The sequence below is a fragment of the Octopus sinensis genome, linkage group LG18 (assembly GCF_006345805.1).
Source record: "Octopus sinensis linkage group LG18, ASM634580v1, whole genome shotgun sequence".
NCBI classification, from domain to species: Eukaryota; Metazoa; Mollusca; class Cephalopoda; order Octopoda; family Octopodidae; genus Octopus; species Octopus sinensis.
This window is the reverse complement of record NC_043014.1, coordinates 7,945,212-7,970,434: the sequence shown is the minus strand read 5'-3', so window position 1 is coordinate 7,970,434 and position 25,223 is coordinate 7,945,212. Positions and strand designations below refer to the sequence as shown.

The following is a 25,223-nucleotide window of genomic DNA, read 5'->3' as shown; positions in this document are numbered from 1 at the left end:
TTCAGATAAATAAAAATTATTGCTGATTTTCTCATGATCCAATATTCCTGGCTAATAAATCTTGTCGGTTCCATTCTTAGCCTTCCCTAATTGTAGCTGAAACGCATAAGGTAGCAGTAAATTTGTTATTTTTTCTTTCTTTCTTTTTTTTTTTTTTTTTGTTGTCTCGCATAATTTTGGGTTGGTGCATAATTATTGCGGCTTTTTGTCAACAAATTTTATTCAGCAAGAACAATAACAACATGTAACAAAAATATCTTTAAATGATTATTCCGGAGCATATTCACCATCTACTTCAAATACTGCTTCCCATTTGCTTGGCAGACAGTTAGACCGTCATTTAAAGTTGTGTTTTGTTAAATATTGTTATTGTTTTTGTTGAATAAAATTTGTGGGGAAAAAGCCACAATAATTATGCAGCAACCCAATATAAAGAAAACAGCCACTGTCAACTGCTACACTATTTTGCAAACAGTAAAATGAGTTTCAAATCTTTATATATAAAAGTGAGGTTGTGTGCTGTCTGTCTCCTACGATTTAGATTCCTAACTACTCCCACATTTTGCGGTGCAGTTTAACCAAAACCGGGTATCTTATAGTCGTGATTCATATCGAGCCCTTCTGGGTATTAGCGCGCGTCTACGATGAGTCTACAATTTTAAAAATAATTTACCATCAATTTTTCCCCATTTTTAATGCATTTTTGGCATATATAAGGGAAGTAACTCTCTAAAAATTTATTATTAAATCTCAGAACGTAAAAAGCTACAGTAACACCCCCCCTTGTGGTTAGCCATATTGAGATGGTTATTATACTTTACATCTCTAAAAATGCTTATATAGTTATTTCCCTTACAAACCCGAGCAACGCCGGGTGATACTGCTAGTGTAAATATAAAAACGCTATGACATCCACTTACTTATAGGTTCCAGCCAAGAGGTTTTGTGTTGTGGTATCGTGGTAGGGGAAGTTGTTAAACTTGGTAACTGAAGTTTGGCCTGTGAGTGCTAAGAAAACATAGTACGGTGGTATTCCGAGATAACGTGTGTCTTGAGTTAGAACTGATACTACATCGGAATACTGACAATGGTTTCGAAAACTACAGGGTATTTTCCTGAAAATATAAAATTAAAAATAAAAATTTACATTTATATCAATGATAATTGGTACACTTGGCTTTGTGTACACACATTCATACATCCATGCATGCATACATGCATGCATACTTTCATACATGCATACATTCATACATACATGCATACATTCATACATACATACATACATACATGCATATAAACATACATACATACATACATATATACATACATACATACATACACATACATACATATATACATACATACATACATACATACATACACACACATACATACATACATACACATACATACATATATACACACATACATACATACATACATACATACATACATACATACATACATGTATATATTTTATAGATACTAGTATGATAAAAAAAAAATGTCTACCGCGTTAGAATTTTAGTTCAGAACAGACCTTCCGGCAAAATAATATTGACTTACCTGCCGATTTTTAAACTGGCTTCCGTCAGCATTCCTTTAACGATGTATGTCATTTCCCCGTCTGAATCTACTTTTGTTGCGTCGCCCATTATATCAATCAACTTTTGATTTGGATTTGTACTTGGATCCAAAATTACGGTTTCTCTCAACATCGAATCCATAGCTAATTCATAGGCAAGCGAGAAAGAATTAGAAACCACAGGTAACTTTTTGCTGTCGTAAGCCCGTGTTCCACTAGCCTGAGATTTAATTGGAGTGGTGGCGCCGAGCAACATTGGTAAATATTCGTTGTAAGTAATATGTTGGAATATTGCAGTCAGCAACTTCTGTGCTTCTGTTGAAGGGTTTGATATACCAAATTCGGTCATTTTATCGACAAGTTTATTGTGTTCCCGGAGAAAAACATGATATAATGCCATCACTAAGGGGTTCTTGATATCATCTGAAACTACAAAATATAAACGAGATGTTTTTTTTATTAAACGCAAAATCAAATTTCTTAGTAAACTGTTGTGTATAAGTAAAACTAACTGGATCAAATTAGCATATCACTAGTCAATTATTTATTAGGTCACGGACGACTGAAATTCATAAATCATTGTCCAACAGAATTTGAACTCATTTCTGCCAATAAGTGAACGAAAGCAAACTGATGTTGATACATTTTAGTAAGTATTACTTGCACGAAAAACTACAAACATGTAATAACAACTTGTGTCTTCAGAAATGACTGCAAATCCCTAGCCTTGTAATTTTACTATGTACGAATCTTTCTGAACTGTCAATGATCAAATACATTGATATTACACAGGAATAGAAAAATGATAAGCGTTGGCGTTGACGTTTTTAACAATTGTGGTGATTAACGTGAAGAAAATTAACTATATTTTTGACTTGAATCCGACACTAGTGTTGGAACTTGCTGTTTCGCAATAAAACGAATAGTATAAATTGAATGGTGAATGTAATATTATTATTATTATTTTTTATTTAATTATGCGCTCTTTTCAAGCCTAGCCAGGCTCATGGACCCGGTTTCCCGGTTTCTGTGTTGTATGTGTTCCCCACAGCTGGACGGGACGCCAGTCCATCGCAGCGTTATCAAGAAACAGAAAGCAAGAGTGAGAGAAAGTTGGAGCGAAAGAGTACAACAGGGGTCGCTACCACCCCCTGCTGGAGCCTCGTAGAGATTTTAGGTGTTTTCGCTCAATAAACACACACAACGCCCGGTCTGAGAATCGAAACTGCGATCCTCCGACCGCTGCCCTAACCACTGGGCCATTGCGCCTCCACAATATTAGTATAGTCAATCAATTTAACAGGAAAATATTTCAGAAAAAATTATTAATCATGTAGATTTCATTAGAGCTTCAAGCTTTCGTTGTATTGTTCGCTTCAACCAATAAGGCAAAACTCGATGTCCCATTCAACTACATAAATATTTAGATTTATATGTGTGCGTGTGTGTTTGTATGTGTGTGTGTGTGTGTGTGTGTGTGTGTGTATCAAAAGGTAATATTTATCCCCACTTAAAAGTGGATGTTGTGTTAGAACACAGAATACTGCGATAGATATGAACTTTCGGTGCATACAAGCACGCTTGCTTATATCTCCAATAGCAGATGAATACTTCGCTAGCAATATAAACAAAAATCGCGATGTGCATCAAAAGTCCATATGAGAAGTTCTCTCACAGTAAATATCACAGTAGTATGTTCCAACACAACATCCACTCTTAAATGGAAATAAATAGTACCTATTAGTATTAATACTGATTGTGCCGCTAATGGTTTTATATATACAGTATATATAAGGAGTGGCTGTGTGGTAAGTAGCTTGCTAACCAATCACATGGTTCCGGGTTCAGTCCCATTGCGTGGCATCTTGGGCAAGTGTCTTCTGTTATAGCTCCGGGCCGACCAATGCCTTGTGAGTGGGTTTGGTAGACGGAAACTGAAAGAAGCCTGACGTATATATGTATATATATATATGTGTGTGTGTGTGTGTGTGTGTGTGTGTGTGTATGTGCGTGTTTGTATGTGTGTGTTTGTCCCCTAGCATTGCTTGACAACCGATGCTGGTGTGTTTACGTCCCCGTCACTTAGCGGTTCGGCAAAAGAGACCGATAGAATAAGTACTGGGCTTACAAAGAATAAGTCCCGGGTTCGATTTGCTCGACTAAAGGCGGTGCTCCAGCATGGCCGCACTCAAATGACTGAAACAAGTAAAAGAGTAAGAGTAAGATAGATATATATATATAAACATATATATAAGCATATACATTTATATATATCCTCTGGAGGACACTTGTCCTAAGCCAATTTGACTATTGCTCTCAGCAAGTTAATCACAGAACGCGATCCAACGACGCTACACGAAGAAGATAGCCTCTGTGCAGCATACGAGCTACTGGGAAAGACTCAAGAGATTGAGACTCTATTCCTTAGAGCGTAGGCGAGAATATATGCCATAATATACATCTAGAAGATCCTAGAAGGACTTGTCCTAAACTTTGGCATCGAGAGTTACACAAATGCCAGTACTGGGTGCCACTGCATAGTGCCAAGGACTCCAAATTTGCCATCAAGATGTAGGACAAGATACTGTGATAGCCTGGGCTTCCCAGGCCCACAGCTCTTCAATATCCTCCCGAAGAACCTGAGAGACCTGCATGGGGTGGATGCAGATGTATTTAAAATAAAACTGGATCTCTTCTTGTCAGGTGTCCCAGATGAACCAACTTCACGACAGGAAGTGCAGATGAGGGTAGCTGCATCAAACTCTCTCATGCACCAAATAGCAATTGTTAAAAAGCATTCGTGAAGTAAAATCATGTAGCAACACCAAATGGCGGTGCCCCAGCATGGCCACAGCTCGTGAGCTGAAACTAGATAAAAAATAAAAAAAACATATATATATATGTATATATATATATAAACATATATATATATCACCGTGATCACCGTGACCGACCAGGCTATCAGATGTTGCTACACAACGCTGGTCACAATGCGCTTTGCATTGTTTAGTCTTTAAATGACGCCATCCCGCTGGCTAAGCGAGCAGGCCAACAGAAGAAATAGTGAGAGAAAGTTGTGGCGAAAGAGTACAGCAGGAATGGCCACCATTCCCTGCCGGAGCCTCGTGGAGTTTTTAGGTGTTTTCGGTCAATAAACACTCACAACACCCGGTCTGGGAATCGAAACCGCGATCCTCCGACCGCGAGTCCGCTGCCCTAACCACTGGGCCATTGCGTCTCCACAACACACACACACACACACATATATATATATACATATATATATATATATAATATATATATATATATATATATATATTATATATATATATATATATATATATATATATATATATATATATATATATATATACATACATAATATATAAATTAGAAAACCCCACCTTTTATCAATTATATATACATACATACATAATATATAAATTAGAAAAATACACCTTTTATCAATTCAATAATGAAAAATTAAATTATACCATCTAGAAAATTACATATTATAGAATGATTAAATGTAAGATAAAACATATAACGATGATTAAGTAATGTGTAAAATAATAAATAAAACGTATATATTTCGTAGACAGATTTCCTGAAATTTGAAAGAAGAAATATTAGATTCAGTGATAATTTTGTTATAATCATTGCTCTCTATGAACCATTCCTTAGTAAATTATCTTCATACAGTGTATCTAAAGAGAGGAAATCTTGTGATTCAATCTTTCGAGAACCTACAAATGCGGAAAATTTCTAATCAGCATTGCAAGGTTATATACCAAATATATACGTTTTATTTATTACTGGCAGTATCGCCCGGCGTTGCTCGGGTTTGTAAGGGAAATAACTATAAAGCATTTTTAGAGTTATAGCCAAAAAATAGCAAAAAATGCATTAAAAATGGAAATGGTAAATTTTTTTTTAAATCGTTGACTCATCGTAGACATTTTTAGAGAGTTACTTCCCTTTAAAAAAAATGCCTTAAAATGGAAAAAAATTATGGTAAATTATTTTTAAAATCGTAGACTCATCGTAGACGCGTGCTAATACCCAGAAGGGCTCGATATGAATCACGACTATAAGATACCCGGTTTTGATTAAACTGCACCGCAAAATGTGGGAGTAGTTAGGAATCTAAATCGAAGGGAACAGACACTCACACAACTACAGTTTTATATATAAAGATTTTGCACATTCTTAATCATCGTTATATGTTTTATTTATATTTAATCTTTCTATAATATGTAATTTCTAGATGGTATAATTTAAATTTTCATTATTGAATTGATAAAAGGTGGGTTTTTTTCTAATTTATATATATATATATATATATATATATATATATATATATATATATATATATATATATATATATATATATATCATACTTTGTGAAATTTGATTTAGTATTTCTAAATTGAATTTTTTTCCCTGTAAGTTGGAATAATATTCCCTCATATTATTATTATATATACATATATATATATGAACATATTCTTGTACATGTGCACGTAGGCACACCCAAGTGTGTGTGTGTGTGTGTGTGTGTGTGTGTGTGTGTGGTGCGGGGTACAGAACTGTCTACTAAATAATCACTTACCTCCAACAAATGAAGTTCCAGTCAAAGGAAGAAATCCTGAATTCAGATTAAACTTTCCTGAAATTTGAAAGAAGGAAACTTAGTTTCGGCGCTAATTTAATTATAATCATTGCTCTTTATGAACCACCCCTTAGTAAATTATCTTCATACAATCTTTCAATCTTTCGTTCAATTACCTTCATACAATCTTTCGAGAACATAAATATGCGTAGGAGTGGCTGTGTGGTAAGTAGCTTGCTAACCAACCACATGATTCCGTGTTCAGTCCCACTGCGTGGCATCGTGGGCAAGCGTCTTCTCCTATAGCCCCGGGCCGACCAATGCCTTGCGAGTGGATTTGGTAGACGGAAACTGAAAGAAGCCTATCGTATATATGTATATATATATATATATATATATATATATATATATATATATATATATATATATATGTATGTGTGTGTATGTTTGCGTGTTTGTGTGTCTGTGTTTGTCCCCCTAGCATTGCTTGACAACCGATGCTGGTGTGTTTATGTCCCCGTCACTTAGCGGTTCGGCAAAAGAGACCGATAGAATAAGTACTGGGCTTACAAAGAATAAGTCCCAGGGTCGATTTGCTCGACTAAAGGCGGTGCTCCAGCATGGCCGCAGTCAAATGACTGAAACAAGTAAAAGAGTAAAAGAGTAAAGAGTATGCGGAACATTTCGAATCAGAATTGCAAGGTTATCCGTCAGTTGTAGAGTTTAATTGCCGATTGAAACAGTAACAATTATCAACACGTACACCCCACAGGCACATATACACTTGAAAATGATAAATTGATACGTAGATAATTCAACAAGAAAATGAAACAAAAAAATGGCTCTTTACCGCTTGACTTAGCTCCTGTGAAATAAGTCGAGGAATATAGAAAAGAAGCATCAATGACATGTGTGACTTGATTTTTCCCTTGTTTCTTATCTGTATAAAAAATAAAATAAAAAATAAAGTAAAATATATTTGTTGTGCAAGATTTTTTATGTGAATTCTAGTGTTGAAACAAATATTGATATATTTCGGAATGGTCATTTTGCCAGTTTAGCCAATAAAAACACACGCACTATATATTTGGTGCTATTTATTTTTTAGTAAGGTGAGACACAAATAAGAAAGAAGAAAACAAAGGACCACTGATGCGGTCACAAGAGTGTGATGAAAGAACTCTGGCCGAAATAAGATTAAGATTAATGTAAAAAATAAATAACACTGAAGCAAAATAACACCAAATATATAGTGCGTGTGTTTTTATTGGCTAAACTGGTAAAATGACCATTCCGAAATATAACAATAAAGTAAAATATTTTGCGACACTAAAATAATATCATAATTAAGAAATTATTTCCAGAAAATGGTAGTGTAGGTTGTCAGACATTTAGTTTAAAAAATTTAACTTTGAGACCTCTATAGTTAGATTGATATTCTTAAAGAACGACCTGATAGCCTATTTCCAATACCAAAAATGTATTTCTTTACAGTCAGGGTCAATTTCCAGAGGAACAGCAACAGAAACCGTCCGATCTATGGTCTGGAGTTAATTTTGAACAATTGTTATTACATTCAAAGGGAGGTTTGCTTTTAAGTTGACACCATTACGAACGTCAAAACATTAGATTTTCATTATACAAGTGTCAGAAATTTTTCTCTGGAGTCATATTCTTTTCAGTGTAAATGATAGTACGTTGGCCATATTTCAAATATTAACACTATCATATTCTTCTCAAAGTATCACTTAAAACAGTGACACTGTACAAAAATTTGTAGTTAGTTACCAAACCTAAATGAACTGGATCAATGCATGAGTTTGCAGATGGAAGAGACACCCACTCAGTGTAGCATGAAACCTAGTGGTTACTCTGATCCTCTCTTTATGACTGCAAAATATTATAGGCATGATTATAAATAATGCAGCGTACAATTGTGTTTATTGTGTTTCTTTCATCGACCTCTATAAGGTACAATGACATTTAAAGTAAATTTGTAATGTATTTAATTCAATGTTCATTCCTCTTTGCTTGTCTGGAACTGTTATAAATAAAGAAAAAGAAGCTTATGTCTTCTTACCGGTGCACTTAAGATTATCTGATAAAACTGGCTTATAGTAGTTCATGCATGCGCCGCAGCTAATACGTTGGTCAGTATTGCCATTGTGATCAATACCCAAACAACTGAAAATTCAAAGCAAAACATAAACAATATGAAATATTTAAGTATAATTTTTTAGAAAGGGAATGTGTCGGACATCATAAAGCATGACACCTAACTGAATGTACTGGTAATATCTAGCTTGTTCTCCTCGGAGTAAGCTTTACTTTGGATCACCCTGATGTGACTAAAATGAAAAACAGCAATTAACCGTATTTGATTAAAACTAATGTACTTCTCTAAAATAAGGTGTTTTGTTGAAATAAATTGAAATTAAATCAATATTTAAAAATAAAGAAGAAAAAAATCTTAGTCAATGTATGCTATCAGTTTGGATTTCTGTTATATCGCTATGCTTTTAAGAAAGACATAAGTTACTATGTCAAATTTCTTCTGCTCAACAAAAACTTTATCTTGTACAACCCAATATTTGAGCCAAAGCCAGTTTCCTCGCCTCAGTGTCTGTTGAATGGTAGCTGTATATGCTATTATCTTCACTTGCCACAGATATATTGTATTTTACAGGTGTGAAGTATAGAAAATGTTTGATGCTCATTAAGCACCGTCAGTACTCACGAAATAGTTGAGGATTAATTTTGATTTTAAATAGTCAAAAGACTTTAATATAATATGGTTAGATTGGGCGGCGAACTAGCAAAGTCGTTAGCACGCCGGGCAGAATGCTTAGCGGCATCGTCCGTCTTTATATTTTGAATTTAAATTCCGCCGAGGGCGACTTTGCCTTTCATCATTCGGAGTCGATGAAATAAGTACCAGTTGATTAATAGGGTCGATATAATATATTATAATTATTTATAGAGCACAATATTATAATACCATCACACTTGGTTTACTAACTGTTTTTTAATCAAGAGTTTTCGAAAATAACTAATCTCAGTAAGCATCAGAAGGTAATATAGGTCAGAATATTTCTCATTTCGTGATCTCCAGTGGCAAAAAGCCCGTGACCTACTTTTGCAAACGTCCCTTTCCGATGAGTCCCAGGATAGCGTAAAAACCTTTTGTGTCCGAAATTGATTGATAAATCGGCTTTCAATGGCCTATAATATTGTATAGTATAAATAATTAATACACCCTCTCTCTTAAATGTTTCCTTTCGGGTGATCTATGATGATTTGTATAGGTCAGTCCTTCCAAATATTTTATAATAATCTACCATCATATTTGTATGTCATTTTCCATCATTTGCATTATTTTTCCTTGCTCTTTCCTTAAATCACTTAGGTGACTGTGCTGGTAATGAACCTTGATACCCATATTATAGCGCGTATCTTATTAAGATACGAAAGCAGCCTCTCGACTAATTCAAAGTTATCATCTGCTTTATGGATCCCAAGAATATTCTAGACAGCTAGAACAAACGAAGACAATGTCAGGTAACTAAGTGTTGTTCATTTAATCTATGAAATGTATCTTGTTTACAAACTTCCTCCCTAAGAGCCCACAAAAACTTCTTGCCTCATTTTTCTATTTTTAGCTCAATTAATGGGGTTTACTATATAAGTATCCAAAGCAAACACTATCTTTATGTGACGAGACTTTTAAAAGTTACTTCATCAGACCAAGCTTGATATTCATTTGATAACAGGGTGAATATTGAGTCTCTGTTGACCAAATGTTCGCTGCGAACCCTTTTCTTTATCCAGCTCATGTATATTATCACAAAAGCGATTCGTTTCTGATGCATTGCTATTCCAAAAACAAAATAAAGCACGAGTATTTTAATGGCTACCTTACTGACCAAGATAAATGTTTTTATCTTCCATTTTGCGTAAACCACTAACTAATGACCTTGGTATATCACCTTTCCCAGTACTATATTGATTGTTTACGAATTATAATTCTTACTGATACAGTGACAACACGAACTGAGCATTATTTGTAGCCAATGTGGTAAAGGACACATCTTAAACTCTGCTTTTAACTATCATCCAAACGATGCAATTCATTTAGCATATATTCTGTTTTACTAAGCGTAATCTCGATCCAAAACACAAAATAGTTACCTAAAGAAAAGATTTGCAATAAATTCTTTTTCTCTGATACAATAAAACATAGTAGTACTGATTCCAGGCAGAAACGTTAGCACGCCGGGCGAAATGCGTAGCCGTATTTCGTCTGCCGTTACGTTCTGAGTTCAAATTCTGCCGAGATCGACTTTTCCTTTCAGCCTTTCGGGGTCGATGAATTAAGTACCAGTTACGCACTGGGGTCGATATAATCGACTTAATCCGTGTGTCTGTCCTTGTTTGTCCCCTCCGTGTTTAGCCCCTTGTGGGTAGTAAAGAAATAGGTATATTCACTCATCAAGAGAACTCATTTGAGGAATTCAGATAACTGATGATGGCTATTAGTTCAAACTGGTTGAAGCATTGAGTAGTAACTGAATTTATTTGAAAGGCAGTTGCTATTTATTCTTCAGTCATGTTCGAAGTCAGTAGTCATGAATGATTCACTACCATCATCATTTAGGAGCCCTGGCAAGGAACAAAAGACAAAACAGGTGCTGACTCTAGGCCGGGATATGTCTACTTGTCTCAGTTACTTCGCCAGATGCTATTTGTGCATTTACTTGGTAGCATCCTTTTCAATGTCATTCTAATATAAATCCATAAAAATTCTCCAAGACGTAATTTAGGAGCAGCTGAGTTTCCTAATATACATGGAGTGCTCAAAAGTTCCTGGGTTTGGACAAAAAAGAAAATACATGAGGATTAGTTAATCATTATCTTAATCAACATATTACCCTCTCAGATACATGTACTTGCTGCTGTAGCAGTTTTTGAGTTTGTCTAAGCCCTGTAAAAGAAATCGGGAGGTTGAGCCTCAAGCTATGCCTTTTCGCGATACTCTTAAAGCCAGGACCTTTTCAGCAACCCCTCGTGTGTGTGTGTGTGTGTGTGCATGTGTGTGTGTGTGTGTGTGTGTGTGTGTGTGTGTGTGTGTGTGTGCATGTGTGTGTGTGTGTGCATGTGTGTGTGTGTGTGTGTGTGTGTGTTGTGTGTGTGTGTGTGTGTGTGATTTAGATATGTTTGAAAGCAAAAAGATAAATAAACTGTACATTTTGAAGAGTTAGAACAAAATATACCCTATATGTCCATATTTTGGTAAATTTATCATTTTACATGACATGTAAGAAAAAGATTATTTACCTTGCTCCTGAGCAGCAACTTTCAGCTGAAAGAGAAGAAAAGAAATAATTATAAAGATTTTTAACTGCTTTGCAATGACTGCAATGAGTATTTTCATTCCTAATAAATTAGACAAAACTTAGGATAAACCTGAATCATCTCTACAACTAATTACTCCTACAAGAGAAGCTTTAATCTCTACTGCAATCTATCGATCTAGTTTGTAATCTTACAGCGCTACTGGCGTTCATAGTATCTATCCTATGGTTAGTGCTTTCCAATATTTGATTAACTGAGAATTTTTCGTTTTAAATTATCTAATTACAGCTGCAACGTAGTAAGTTCGGAGTACCAATCATCAGCAATGTCAGTGGAGGCGCAATGGCCCAGTGGTTAGGGCAGCGGACTCGCGGTCGGAGGATCGCGGGCGGTTTCGATTCCCAGACCGGGCGTTGTGTGTGTTTATTGAGCAAAAACACCAAAAGCTCCACGAGGCTCCGGCAGGGGGTGGTGGCGACCCCTGTTGTACTCTTTCGCTCCAACTTTCTCTCACTCTTTCTTCCTGTTTCTTGTCCTCCCCGACTTCCTACGCAACCGCTGAGCCTGGATGCGCATTCATCCATCGGACGATGCTCTCGGTGTCGGGGGTTGATCTGCTTTCTCTTCTGCGGGTCTTACGAATAGCAAAGGACCACGTTTCGGACTTCTCCCAAACGCTCAACAAACAAACAAAGAAATCAGCAATGTCAGTCTGAATGTATATTCATTTAACTAACTATCCGATGTTTCAAATTTATATTTCTATTATCTGAAATCTAATGACATTCTCGAAATTTTGGAAGAGAATTTGAATTGAGTGACAGCAACACGCTTCTGTTATTATTCTAAATTCAAACTATGGTGAAAGTATAATCACACTACTGTTATGAGAAAAAAAAACATATTTCATATATCAGATTTACGAAGAGAATATGAATAAATAAAATAGTAAATTGATTGCAACTTGTAAAATAAAGATTGTCTGCAGATTTTCAAACTGCCTTCAATGTGCTACAATCAAGAGAAGTATGACACAATATACTTCTATTAAATGAGAAATACTATAATCTCATCAATTAAAAGCGAAATTTTCTTTCAGTTTATTTATGACTAGCACTATGACCCGGCAACACCGGGTCATACTGCTAGTGCATGCATATACAGCTGCGTACGTACGCACATACACGCGAGTACTGTCCAAATCTCCGACCAATCACATACAGATAGCTGGCATTCAGTTGGCGTATCAAGTTTTGGGCATTTTGATTGGGTTTTGGATAGAAAACTCACAAAAAAGTCACTTCTATTGATTTTTTAATGGCTTTGCGGGGTGACTGGGGAAATGTAAAGATATGCACGACCACCATTGGATGATTTTGAATGACCATAGAAGGTGCGAGCCCTCTAACTGAAAAATTGTGGATTTGTATAAAGGACACACACACAGACATTTTGCCATTTATATATATATATATATATATTCACCTATCTCTATCGTAAATATTGTTTTACTGCAGCAGCTCAAAATTTTTTTTAATAGATATACACGGGAAGTTGCAACTTCCATGGCTTTCCAAATATGAACATTGGTATAAGTTATGTGAAACTGAGAAACTTGAGATACATGAGATATTAAAACTTATTTATTCTACTTTGTACAACTGCATTGTATGCCCGTATTTGTGTGTGTCTGGGAGAGAGAGAGAGAATGTGTGTGTGTGTGTGTGTGTGTGTGTGTGTGTGTGTGCGTGCTTGTGTGCGTAGTATATGTTTGCGTATAAAGAGGGTTGGAGCTTAAAAAAGATTTTTGATTAAACAAATAGAAACACAAAATGGAAATAATTTCCGGAAAGAATGTTATTTGGATTTACTTACGTGTAGTAACTTTTTCCGTAAGAAACAAATCAAACTTGAGGAGTCTTCCGAAAATTGCAAAAAGATGAGTTGCATCTGATGCCGTGGTGTCTTGACAGGGGAACAAATCCAAACTTACTTTTCTGGGAAGAGGGAGAGCATCACCGAAAAAATTCTTATATGGAGTCGTACCAGTTCCACCTAAAGGAAAGAAGTATACGATGATTACATTAAAATCGGTATACAAGGGACTATATATGCTTTTCTGTTTATTCAAGTATATTTGTATGCGCGTACTTATTCTATGATAGAGCTCGTTATTATTATTATTATTATCATTATTATCATTATTATCATTATTATTATTATTATTTATTATTATTATTTATTATTATTATTTATTATTATTATTATCATTATTATCATTATTATTTATTATTATTATTATTATTATTATATTATTATTATTATTATTATCATTATTATTATTATTATTATTATTATTATTATTATTATCATTATTATCATTATTATTATTATTATTATTATTATTATTATTATTATTATTATTATTATTATTATTATTATTATCATTATTATTATTTTCATTGTGTTCTTCTTTTAATTCTGTTTCCATTTCTTGCTGAGTGTCTTCTTGATATGGCTACGACCCGGAAATGAAGCAGCAATCAAGTCGATGGAAGCATTCAATATCATCACACCTCCCAAAAGCTCGTCAAATGAAGCCCAATATCAAGATGATGATGATTTGTTTCATCGTTGTGAAAGGAATTGTCCACACAGAATTTCTTCCTCTTGGTCCAACTGTTAACCCCAAGCATTTCACTTGGTATGTTCTGAAGTGTTTGCGTGACGAAAACACCCCGACCTGTGGCAAAGTGGAGAGTGGTGGTTTTCTTTCACAGCAATGCATCTGTGCACACAGTCTTCAGTGTGAGATAGTTTTTAACCAAAAATGGCATGACCCGGTTTACCCTTACTCACTTACTTGTACTTGTGGTGACATTCACCCTGGGCGGGTTGAGTCGGCTTCTTCTACTCATGGAAGAAGTTTTGTGGGAATATGTGGATTTCACAAGCGGTCCCTAACAATCCCGCATGTGGAGACATCCTGTCTGCCTCAGATTGTCCGCAGACGCAGGGACAGAACGACCGAGGAGCCTCCGGTTGCCGAAGCAGACACTCCGTGGATTTTCCCCATTTGCCGGGTTGTGGTCCTAATACCACTCGGTGTCAGACCAATCCGCCTTGGGTGGCCCTACCAGGAACCGAAGTTTCCGACGGCATAGCTCTGACACTACCCGTTGCCAGCGTCCCCACCACGGTGAGGAGGGGATGGGCTTTGGGGACGCAAAGAGGCTTACCCACCCTCTTTATTCACCCAACTTTACTTCCTGTGACTTTTTGTTTTTGTTCCCCTGAATGTAGAAAAGTCCTTCAAGGAAAACGTTTTGCAGATGTATACGAGTGGAAGAAAAAAAACTACGGAGGTGTTAAAAGGCATTACTTCGCAAGAGTTCTAGCACTGCTTCCATCAGAGGAAAATTTATCTGGACCGATGCATTGCTTTAAATGGAGAACAGACAGAAGTAAATGAATAAAATAATATTGCGTGTGTTTGTATGTGTGCATACGTGAGTGTGTGTGCGTGTGTTAAGTTAAGTTAATTTTTTGGCTCAAAAAGCAAAAAGCAAGGCCATGTAGGGGGACATGGAGTTATGTACAGGGTGGTGTTCATGCAAAGAGTTCAGGCCATTTCTGGTCAAGGGAGACCTTGAACCGAGATGTCGTCGGCATCTTCACCATCTCGTCCGGCAGCTTATTCCACGGATCCGCAACCCGGACGGAAAAAGCCCCTTTCCTTCGAATGAGATGAAATCGTCGCAGATAGAGCTTTTCGGAGTGACCCCGCAGCCGACGCTCTGGAGCAGGAGTGAAGAACAGCTCTTTCGAGAGGTTACACTTTCCGCTTATGATGGCGTGTGTGCGTGCGCGCACGTGTGTGTGTGTGTGTGTGTAGGAACATTGCAAAACATTCTCATACGTACCCGTTGCCAAATATGTCAGGTATCTACTCAAAGGTGAATTTTCACTACCGGCGTATTTAGAAGCTTCATTATTACACTGTCCGTTAATTCCATAGTAGGTAATTGGCGAGCAAGTTGTAGAAGAGGTAAAAATGCAGGAGCTGCAGATGAAAAATAGAGAAGAAAATAAAATAAAAAGAAAAAAATTTCTAGGGAGGTTTACTCTTTTACTCTTTTACTTGTTTTCAGTCATTTGACTGCGGCCATGCTGGAGCACCGCCTCTAGTCGAGCAAATCGACCCCGGGACTTATTCTTTGTAAGCCCAGTACTTATTCTATCGGTCTCTTTTGCCGAACCGCTAAGTGACGAGGACGTAAACACACCAGCATCGGTTGTCAGGTTGTCAAGCAATGCTAGGGGGACAAACACAGACACACAAATAATACACACACATACATATATATATATATATATATATACGACAGGCTTCTTTCAGTTTCCGTCTACCAAATCTACTCACAAGGCTTTGGTCGGCCCGGGGCTATAGCAGAAGACACCTGCTCAAGATGCCACGCAGTGGGACTGAACCCGGAACCATGTGGTTGGTTAGCAAGCTACTTACCACACAGCCACTCCTGCGCCTATGTTTGCATATCAAATTCATGCATTTATGGCACATTCATATCATTTTCAGGTGGCACTATCTTCACCTTCTTCATTTTGCATAACCGGATTATTTCGTACTTAAGAGGGTTGTATTAATCTATCTTTTCGCCTTTCGTCTTGACTATTCGTGAGTCAAAGGGTCATGCAACATCAACTACATCGCATATGTGGTGCACCATGCCCGCCACCACTAGGGTCGGTGTGTTATCCTCTAGCACCTGATCTGTTTGAACAGGGAAATCCAAGAGGATTTTGCTTGTCTCTCACTCCGTCATTCTCTGCCGTTTTCATTCCACGTCCTGCTTCTCTCTAGCCCCCACTTTCCGCAGTTTTCAATGTAGCCCTTTCGCTACCTGATCGTGTTGCCAGAACTTGTTGTCATTTGAGATAAGTCTAGGGCATTCGTTCGTGATATGGGTAATGGTTTCGTCCACTCTATTGCAGATGCAGCACAGCGGGGACACTTGCTGACCTTCTAATTCTTGGCCAAAGCTTGGTCTTCCGCTGCCTGTATACTGCTCTCGGTATTATTATTATTATTATTGTTATTATTATCATTATTATTATTATTATTATTATTATTATTATTATTATTATTATTATTATTATTATTATTATTTCTAAAGCGGTGAGCTGACAGAACCGTTAGCATGCCGGTCGAAATGCTTAGCGGTATTTCGTCTGTCGTTACGTTGTGAGTTCAAGTTCCGCCGAGGTTGATTGTACCTTTCATCCTTTCGGGGTCGATAAATTAAGTACCAGTAACGCACTTGGGTCGATGTAATCGACTTAATACCTATGTCTGTCCTTGTTTGTCCCCTCTATGTTTAGCCCCTTGTGGGTAATAAAGAAATAGGTATTTCACCCGTCGCTACATTCTGAGTTCAAACTCCGTCTCTTTGAATGAGCTGCAATCCTGGATTAGGCGTAAGCTTAGGAGTGACGCTTGGCACTTCGAGTGCCATCAAGCGCTCACAGCCCTCTAACAGGCGGGCAATTCTGTCGGTAGTTGTTCCACTCTACCGTTCTCTAGTGGGTTAGCGGGGGGAAAGTGCGACGACGTTCTCAGAAAAACTCGAGACGTTGACGGGGATCAACTTACTGGTCTGTTTCGGAGAACTTTGGGCCTATGGATAATTTCCAGAAATCCCTCACATAGCAGTGCTACCGAGGTGAGGCATGTAATTTTTATTTGTCTTGTGGCCGTAGCGAAAGAGGAAATATGGCGGACTTGTTTGAAAGCGCTGAAGTCAGACACTTTCCTTTTTGGCCAAGCCCTCATCAACTTTTTCAAATTTCACTTGAAGGAGATAGTGAGGGCGGAGAGGGAAGCGTTGACTTCTAGCAAGTTTATTGAAAGGTATGTAAATGTTGAAAGAATGGTCAGTGTGAAAGAACCATTTCTGAGAATGCACCTGTAAAAATAAGAGAAGGGCCCTTGCCCTATTGATCAGGCACCCGTGACTTTTGTGGAGTTTTCCACAAGTAACCTCCTATTGGGAGTTTTATTTTATTTAAATTTTTTCTGTTATTTACTGAGTACATGAACGTCAAAACCCATTGTATAGTATCGTATTGTTTTTGTTGTTGCCTGTCACTTTATGCATGTTTATGTTAGCCCTTGTGGCCAATAAAAGAATTAATTATTATTTGTAAGGCGGCGAGCTGGTAGAAACGTTAGCACACCGGGCGAAATGCGTAGCCGTATTTCGTCTGCCGTTACGTTCTGAGTTCAAATTCCGCCGAGGTCGACTTTGCCTTTCATCCTTTCGGGGTCGATAAATTAAGTACCAGTTATGCACTGGGGTCGATATAATCGACTTAATCCGTTTGTCTGTCCTTGTTTGTCCTCTCTGTGTTTAGCCCCTTGTGGGTAGTAAAGAAATAGGTATTTCGTCTGCCGCTACGTTCTGAGTTCAAATTCCGCCGAGGTCGACTGTCTTTCAGCCTTCCGGGAGTCGATAAATTAAGTACCTCTTGCATTCTGGGGTCGATCTAATCGACTGGCCCCCTCCCCCAAAATGTCGGGCCTTGTGCTTGGAGTAGAATACAATTGTCGTTATACAAACGTATAGCTGTGCCATATCTATGGTTTAGTAAACTTATTGTATGTAAAATTATAACACTTTATTAATTTAACGTTACATAGAGAACTCTTAAGCATGCAATATCATACATATGAATGCAATAGTATTTGATCCACTTACCTGCTTACAAGGCAATCTGCAATACCAGTCGAAGTAAATGAAAGGGAAAGGTATAAACATTATTTTCTAATTGTTGATTAAAGAAAACATTGGTTTTATAAAACGTAAAAATTATAATATTCAATTATATTTTGAAAATATTAATTCAGATAAACACAGCATGATGAATTCTGCTGAAAAATATTCCATTGCAAATGGAAGATGCTTGGCCAATTTTTATTTCGATACATACAAATTCAATTAATTTCGCTCGTATGTTGAGCCAATATACTACTCATTAGTGGAGGCGCAATGGCCCAGTGGTTAGGGCAGCGGACTCGCGGTCGTAGGATCGCGGTTTCGATTCCCAGACCGGGCGTTGTGAGTGTTTATTGAGCGAAAACACCTAAAAGCTCCACGAGGCTCCGGCAGGAGATGGTGGTGATCCCTGCTGTATTCTTTCACCACAACTTTCTCTCACTCTTCTTGTTTCTGTTGTACCTGTATTTCAAAGGGCCGGCCTTGTCACTCTCTGTGTCACGCTGAATATCCCCGAGAACTACGTTAAGGGTACACGTGTCTGTGGAGTGCTCAGCCACTTACACGTTAATTTCACGAGCAGGTTGTTCCGTTGATTCGGATCAACCGGAGCCCTCGTCGTCGTAACCGACGGAGTGCTTCCATCCACTACTTATTAAGGTGGCAAGCTGGCAACGTGGTTAGCACTACAAGCAAAATTAGCAATATTGCGTTTGTCTTTACGTTCAAATTCCAGCGAGGCCGACTTTGTTCGATAAAATAAGTTCTAGTAAAGCGGCGAGCTGGCAGAATCGTTAGCACGCCGGGCGAAATGCGTAGCCGTATTTCGTCTGCCGTTACGTTCTGAGTTCAAATTCCGCCGAGGTCGACTTTGCCTTTCATCCTTTCGGGGTCGATAAATTAAGTACCTATTTCTTTACTACCCACAAGGGCTAAACACAGAGAGGACAAACAAGGACAGACAGACGGATTAAGTCGATTATATCGACCCCAGTGCGTAACTGGTACTTATTTAATCGATCCCGAAAGGATGAAAGGCAAAGTCGACCTCGGCGGAATTTGAACTTAGAACGTAGCGGCAGACGAAATACTGCTAAGCAATTCGCCCGGCATGCTAACGATTCTGCTAGTTCGCCGCCAAAATTAAGTACCAGTTACGCACTGGGGTCTTTGTAATCGACTTAATCCGTTTGTCTGGCCTTGTTTGTCCCCTCTATGTTTAGCCTCTTGTGGGTAGTAAAGAAACAGATAAAATAAGTGGTAGTTGAACCCTGAGGCCGATGTAATCGACTTGCCCGCTCCCTCGAAATTGTTGTACCAAAATTTGATACCAATATACTGCTCATTAGTCAATTTCTTTCTTTTTTTCTTCCTCTCGCTTTTAACCTCCTGTTTCTTTCTCTTTCTCTCTTTTTCTCTCGCGCGCTCTTTGATAAAAAAAAAGACCTCCCTCACTTCTTAAGTATTGTGGGTCGAAAACATTATCATGTCTCACACTCTTAAGAACGTAGACTGTGATTTGAGGGTGATTTGCTAAGTACTGAAAATAAGCACGTGGTAAGATTTTTCATTTTTTTCCTTCACTCGTTAGTTCAAAGATCTATAGCTTCGACCATATATCCCCTTTAATTACACAATATGATTGTAGATCAAACAAATGACTGAAGTTTTAATGAATAAAATATTACTTACCTTGAAGAATGACAGCTATGCCAGTCACTAACAATGCAACAAGCATCCTAGGGAAAATGGAAAGAAATAGAGAACGGAATGTTATCAGAAAAGTAATTTAAAGATATTGATATCATTTAGACTTGTTTCCCGAAGGCTCGTATCAAACGAAAATCTTGGAGTAGTGACTGAGTGAAGCAGTGCATTTATATACTTACATTGTATACATACGTGTACATTATATATATATATATAATAACAAATTAATAAATAAAACATATGCATATATACATACATATATGTACGTACCTACATCTACATGTATATATACATGCTTATATGGGTACAGGACACCAAAAAAAAACGTCGAACACAATGAGAAACGAAAACATAAACACAAAACCAAGGAAATGGACATTTTTCTTAAACAAAGAAAAAATAGAGTACATGACATACAACAGAAGGAAAATTCCCCTTCTTCAGTCGCCTCTGTTTCATCTACTCCGTGTTTCGAAGGTCATATATATATATATATATTTATATACCGGAGTAAGCACATAAATGTGAAACAAGGTGGAAAAAGGAGTATTCAAATACCAGAGGTAGAGTAATATGCTTTATTTAAAAGCAGCAGAAATATAACAAAAGCTGTTACTCGGAGTTTCACGTTACCGTTCGTCGATATATATATATATATATATATATTCTTTTATTTTTTATTTGTTTCAGTCAGTTGACTGCGGCCATGCTGGATTACCGCCTTTAGGTCGAACAAATTGATCCCAGAACGTATTCTTTGTAAGCCCAGTACTTATTCTATCGGTCTCTTTGCCGAACCGCTAAGTTACGGGGATGTAAACACACCAGCATCGGTTGTCAAGCGATTTTGTTGGGGGACAAGCACACACACACACACCACACACACACACACACACACACACACACATACATATATATATATATATATATATATATATATATATACGACGATCTTCTTTCAGTTTCCGTCTACAAAATCCACTCACAAGGCTTTGGTTGGTCCGAGACTATAGTAGAAGACACTTTCCCAAGGTGCCACGCAGTGGAACTGAACCTAGAACCATGTTGTTGGAAAGCAAGGTACTTACCACAAGCCACGCTTGCGCCTATATGTGTATGTGTGTGTGTATGTGTGTATAAAGTAATATTCGTAGGTACTTCAACATGGCTGTTCCGTTCGAAAGGACTTGACTGATATTTTAACACCAAGAGGATATCTCCTCTTACTGGTTAACGATGCGCAGCTGCAGCCGATATATTCGAACGGGACAGCCATGTTGAAGTGGCTACGAGTTTTACATGCTAGAGCAACTACTGTGTTCATCTCTTGTAGAGATTTTAGAACTAGTTCTTTTGCTTTCTGTCGTAGTCAGTAAGAGCAACAGTATTAAGTTAAGTTAAGTTAATTTTTTGGCTCAAAAAGCAAAAAGCAAGGCCATGTAGGGGGACATGGAGTTATGTTCAGGGTGGTGTTCAGGCCATTTGTGGTCAAGGGAGACTTTGAACCGAGATGTCGTCGGCATCTTCACTATCTCGTCCGTCAGCTTATTCCACGGATCCGCAATCCGGACGGAGAAAGCCCCTCTCCTTCGATTGAGATGAAATCGTCGCAGATGGAGCTTTTCGGAGTGACCCCGCAGCCGACGCTCTGGAGCAGGAGTGAAGAACAGCTATTTCGAGAGGTTACACTTTCCGCTTATGATGTTGTGAGCAAGAATGAGATCACCACGGCGTCGTCGTTTTTCTAGAGAATAATGGTCGAGCGTCTTTAGCCTTTCTTCATAAGACAAATGCTTGAGACCAAGAACCATGCGGGTAGCCAGTTTCTTCCCATTCTATTATCATCTTCGAGAGAGAAAGCCAAAGAAAAGTAAGGGTTTTCTGCTTGCTTTAGTCATAGTAAGAGCAGTGGTGTTATTTTCATCGTACTCATTATTCTTTTCGATAAGGGAGTGCCAAAAAGAGGCACAAAACAAATAAATGAGTCGTCAAGAGAGAGACAGCCAGCAACAGCAGACTTTTTATTGCTCACCTTCAAGCCGTGTTAAGCAGCAGACACGCTGTCAATACGTTTTCTCTTGAAGCACTCATGCTTTTAATTTTCTGTGCAACAGAGATCAAAAGCACGCCTATTTTGAATAGGCATGTTTTAGAGACTTAGATTTCTTCGTAGTCAAACAGATTTAGCCGGGAAATGGATTAACTGTCAATTTGCAAGTTTGTTTTATTGCTGTTTCTGGTTCATTTCGTACGATTGTTCGGTACCGAAGATTACATATTACATCAATATCTATAAAGCTGAAATGCGAAAAAGTTATTTGATTTCTTGGTTATTTGTCTCCTTTGGGGATGGGAACGGTTTAAAGGGCGGTAGATGAGGTCAGATTTGCGCCAAAATTTACACTGGTGGGGTAAAATGTTGTGGGCAATGGTCTGAGGATGGTTGCAAGTCTCTCGGGGCTACCGTTTGGTTGCCATGGGAAAATTGAGTTTTATGGGATAGACAGGTTGCGCTGTTTGAATAATGGTGGCTTTTCGTGTTGCTGCAGGGGCTAGAGGCGGTTATCTTTAATTGTGGGTGTAAAAATTTGGGGGATTTTGGAAAGCGGGGTAAAGAAGAGGGCAATAAAAAGAACCAGGCAAAGTAGACGAACAAAAGAAGAAAGGGAAAAGGAGAAAACACGCACAAAACAACACCACCAGCAAAGCCCGAGCAAAGCACGGGTCAAAATAGCTAGTCATATATAAAATAGATGTGTGTGTGTGTGTATGTGTGTGTGTGTATGTGTGTGTGTGTATGTGTGTGTGTGTATGTGTGTGTGTGTGTGTGTGTGTGTGTGTTTGCTTTCCACGCGAAAACGGCTGCAGGAATTGGTTCCATGAATAATTTGACCTGGGATAAAATAGTATGGTCTTGGTTTTTTTTTTATTAAAAATAAATAATATTAATGTGAGGTATACTTGCCATCTCAATATGGCTAACCACTAAGGGTGGGTGTTACTGTAGCTTGTAGCCCCAGGAGAACATCGTCTCCAGCTGGCTTTATGCACGCTTTCTGTGCCCTTATGGTATTTGTGTGCCTAAAGCCAGCTGGAGACGATGTTCTCCTGGGGCTACAAGCTACAGTAACACCCACCAAAAAAAAAAAAAATTAAAGTCAAAGATGGTTTTGGTGGGATTTCAAAACAAAAGGTAGAAGATGCTACGAAATACAACTTGAGGCTATATGTGGTCATTTTGTGTGTAGAACTTGACAGATAGAATCTTTTCAAAAACCCGTCGATACTTTCCCAAACACACACACACACACACACACACACACACACACACACACACACACACACACACACACACACACACACACACACACCACACACACACACACACACACACACATTATATGGACGTATGTATGTATAAACAAACGAATGGAGTATACTCTATCGCTACAATCACTTTATTGAGATATTCTATTGAATTGTAACATCGTCCAGTCAGACATGTATAAAGTGCAACATTTATAAGAGTACCTTTCAAATTATCAGGCTGCACCATGTTGCATAAGAGCAAATATTGACGTACTGCAGCTCACCGTTGCACTTCGTTCATATATGTCTGCACGATGTTAAAATGTCATAAAATCTTTTAATGAAGCGATTGTAGCGATACAGTATAATCAATTCGTTTCTTTTCATTGTTAATTCACAGCACGCTGAGTTGTCTTCAACTTTGGATACTCAAGGAACTGCATCTGGACGACCCGATGCGGTTACCAAACGTCAGTGGATTTCCTTACATCGATGCTCGATGCTTCTTTCATAAACTGAGTTGCTTGTGTTTTACTGGTTTGTGTTTTACCGTACAGTCAGTAATATTGTGTGGTTCACTTTGATACGCCTCGAGCTTAATCGATCCTCTTTATGTGTGTATATGTGTGAAGGCGTGTGGCCTAATGTTTAGTAGTGTGAAGGTGTGTGGCCCAGTTGTTAGGAGTGTTGCTCTAACGATCGCGTTGTGTTCTTGAGCAAAGCACTTCATTTCACGTTGCTCCAGTCCATTCTGCTGTAAATGGATACCTCTACGAAATAGCCTTCCGATCAGGGGTAATGTTGGGCTGCTCACCCAGCCAGCGAGGTGACATCATTTGAAAGCTAAAATGATGCGAAGTGGCCAGCGATGTATAACAGCGTCCGACAGTCTAATCCAGTGGTTTTCAACGAGGGTTCCGCCAGTACAGTCTAAGGGTTCCGCAAGAAGTTACAAAACTGCTAAAATCGGCAGTAATTTTTAATTCTCCTGTGCAGATATGTGTGCATAAAACTATTAAATTATTGCACAGGGGTTCCTCGAGCCAGTGGAATGTTTCCCTGGGGTTCCGCTCCAGCAAAAAGTTTGAAAAGCACTGGTCTAATCGATACCATATCGTGCTGTATGTATATGCGTTCGTGCATGCAGACATACATACATACGTTTTTGAGTATTTGAGTATTTGAGTTTTTGAGTATGTGTATTTTTATCCGTGCCTACGGTTTTGTTCACCCTGGTCTAGAAATGATTACCGGCCGGAAAGATTACAAGATGTCAAAATGACCGATCACATTCTTGAAGACAGGATCGCACATGGCCTCATTTCTATGACAAAAACCAATAAAAGAGTAAAAGATTAAAAACAGTAACACAAGACCATTTTATAAAAGTTTTACCGCAAAAAAAAACTTACCTCATTTTTCTTTTTATTTTCTTTGAGGAATGAAAACGTTGCAAATATTCGGATACGACGTTGGTTTATGCAAGACTTGCCAGTTCAGTACCAGGGTGATTAGCGAAGTAGTAAGACCGCAAAATCTCCCGGTATTTATATACAGGCCCATACAAAAATGTGGGACTTAGAATAATTATTACTTTTGTTAATACCCAGAAACAATGGAAATTCTTCAACTACGACTATCACTACTACGACTACTGCTTCGATCAAATGCTAATGATGGTGATGATGATTCGACTACTTGTTTAATTTGTCCATTTTCCCCTTTTCTTTGTTTCCTTTTCTTTTTCATTGTCTTCTCCTTTTTCCCTCTGCTTAATTTCCCTCGTTCGTGGTATTTCTGGGTCAAGATTTTAAGTACATTTCTCACACCTCTCTCTTTCCTTCTGACACTTTCTCTCTGT

General features: G+C 37.9%; 1 protein-coding gene across 1 annotated transcript in view; it reads right to left on the bottom strand.

Annotated features, from left to right (window-relative positions):
• Positions 1-24,924, bottom strand: part of LOC115221591 (peroxidase mlt-7-like) — a 33,267-nt gene extending 8,343 nt beyond the window's left edge. The window contains exons 1-11 of the mRNA XM_036510697.1: positions 24,775-24,924; positions 20,036-20,082; positions 18,326-18,341; positions 15,473-15,612; positions 13,425-13,604; positions 11,532-11,556; positions 8,278-8,381; positions 7,048-7,137; positions 6,198-6,254; positions 1,567-2,014; positions 921-1,115 (exon numbers count right to left, since the gene is read on the bottom strand). Coding sequence (XP_036366590.1) covers positions 921-1,115; positions 1,567-2,014; positions 6,198-6,254; positions 7,048-7,137; positions 8,278-8,381; positions 11,532-11,556; positions 13,425-13,604; positions 15,473-15,612; positions 18,326-18,341; positions 20,036-20,082; positions 24,775-24,779 — 1,307 coding nt within the window. The 5' untranslated portion in view covers positions 24,780-24,924. The remainder of the gene's footprint in view (positions 1-920; positions 1,116-1,566; positions 2,015-6,197; positions 6,255-7,047; positions 7,138-8,277; positions 8,382-11,531; positions 11,557-13,424; positions 13,605-15,472; positions 15,613-18,325; positions 18,342-20,035; positions 20,083-24,774) is intronic.
• Between the last annotated feature and the right edge of the window lie 299 nt (positions 24,925-25,223).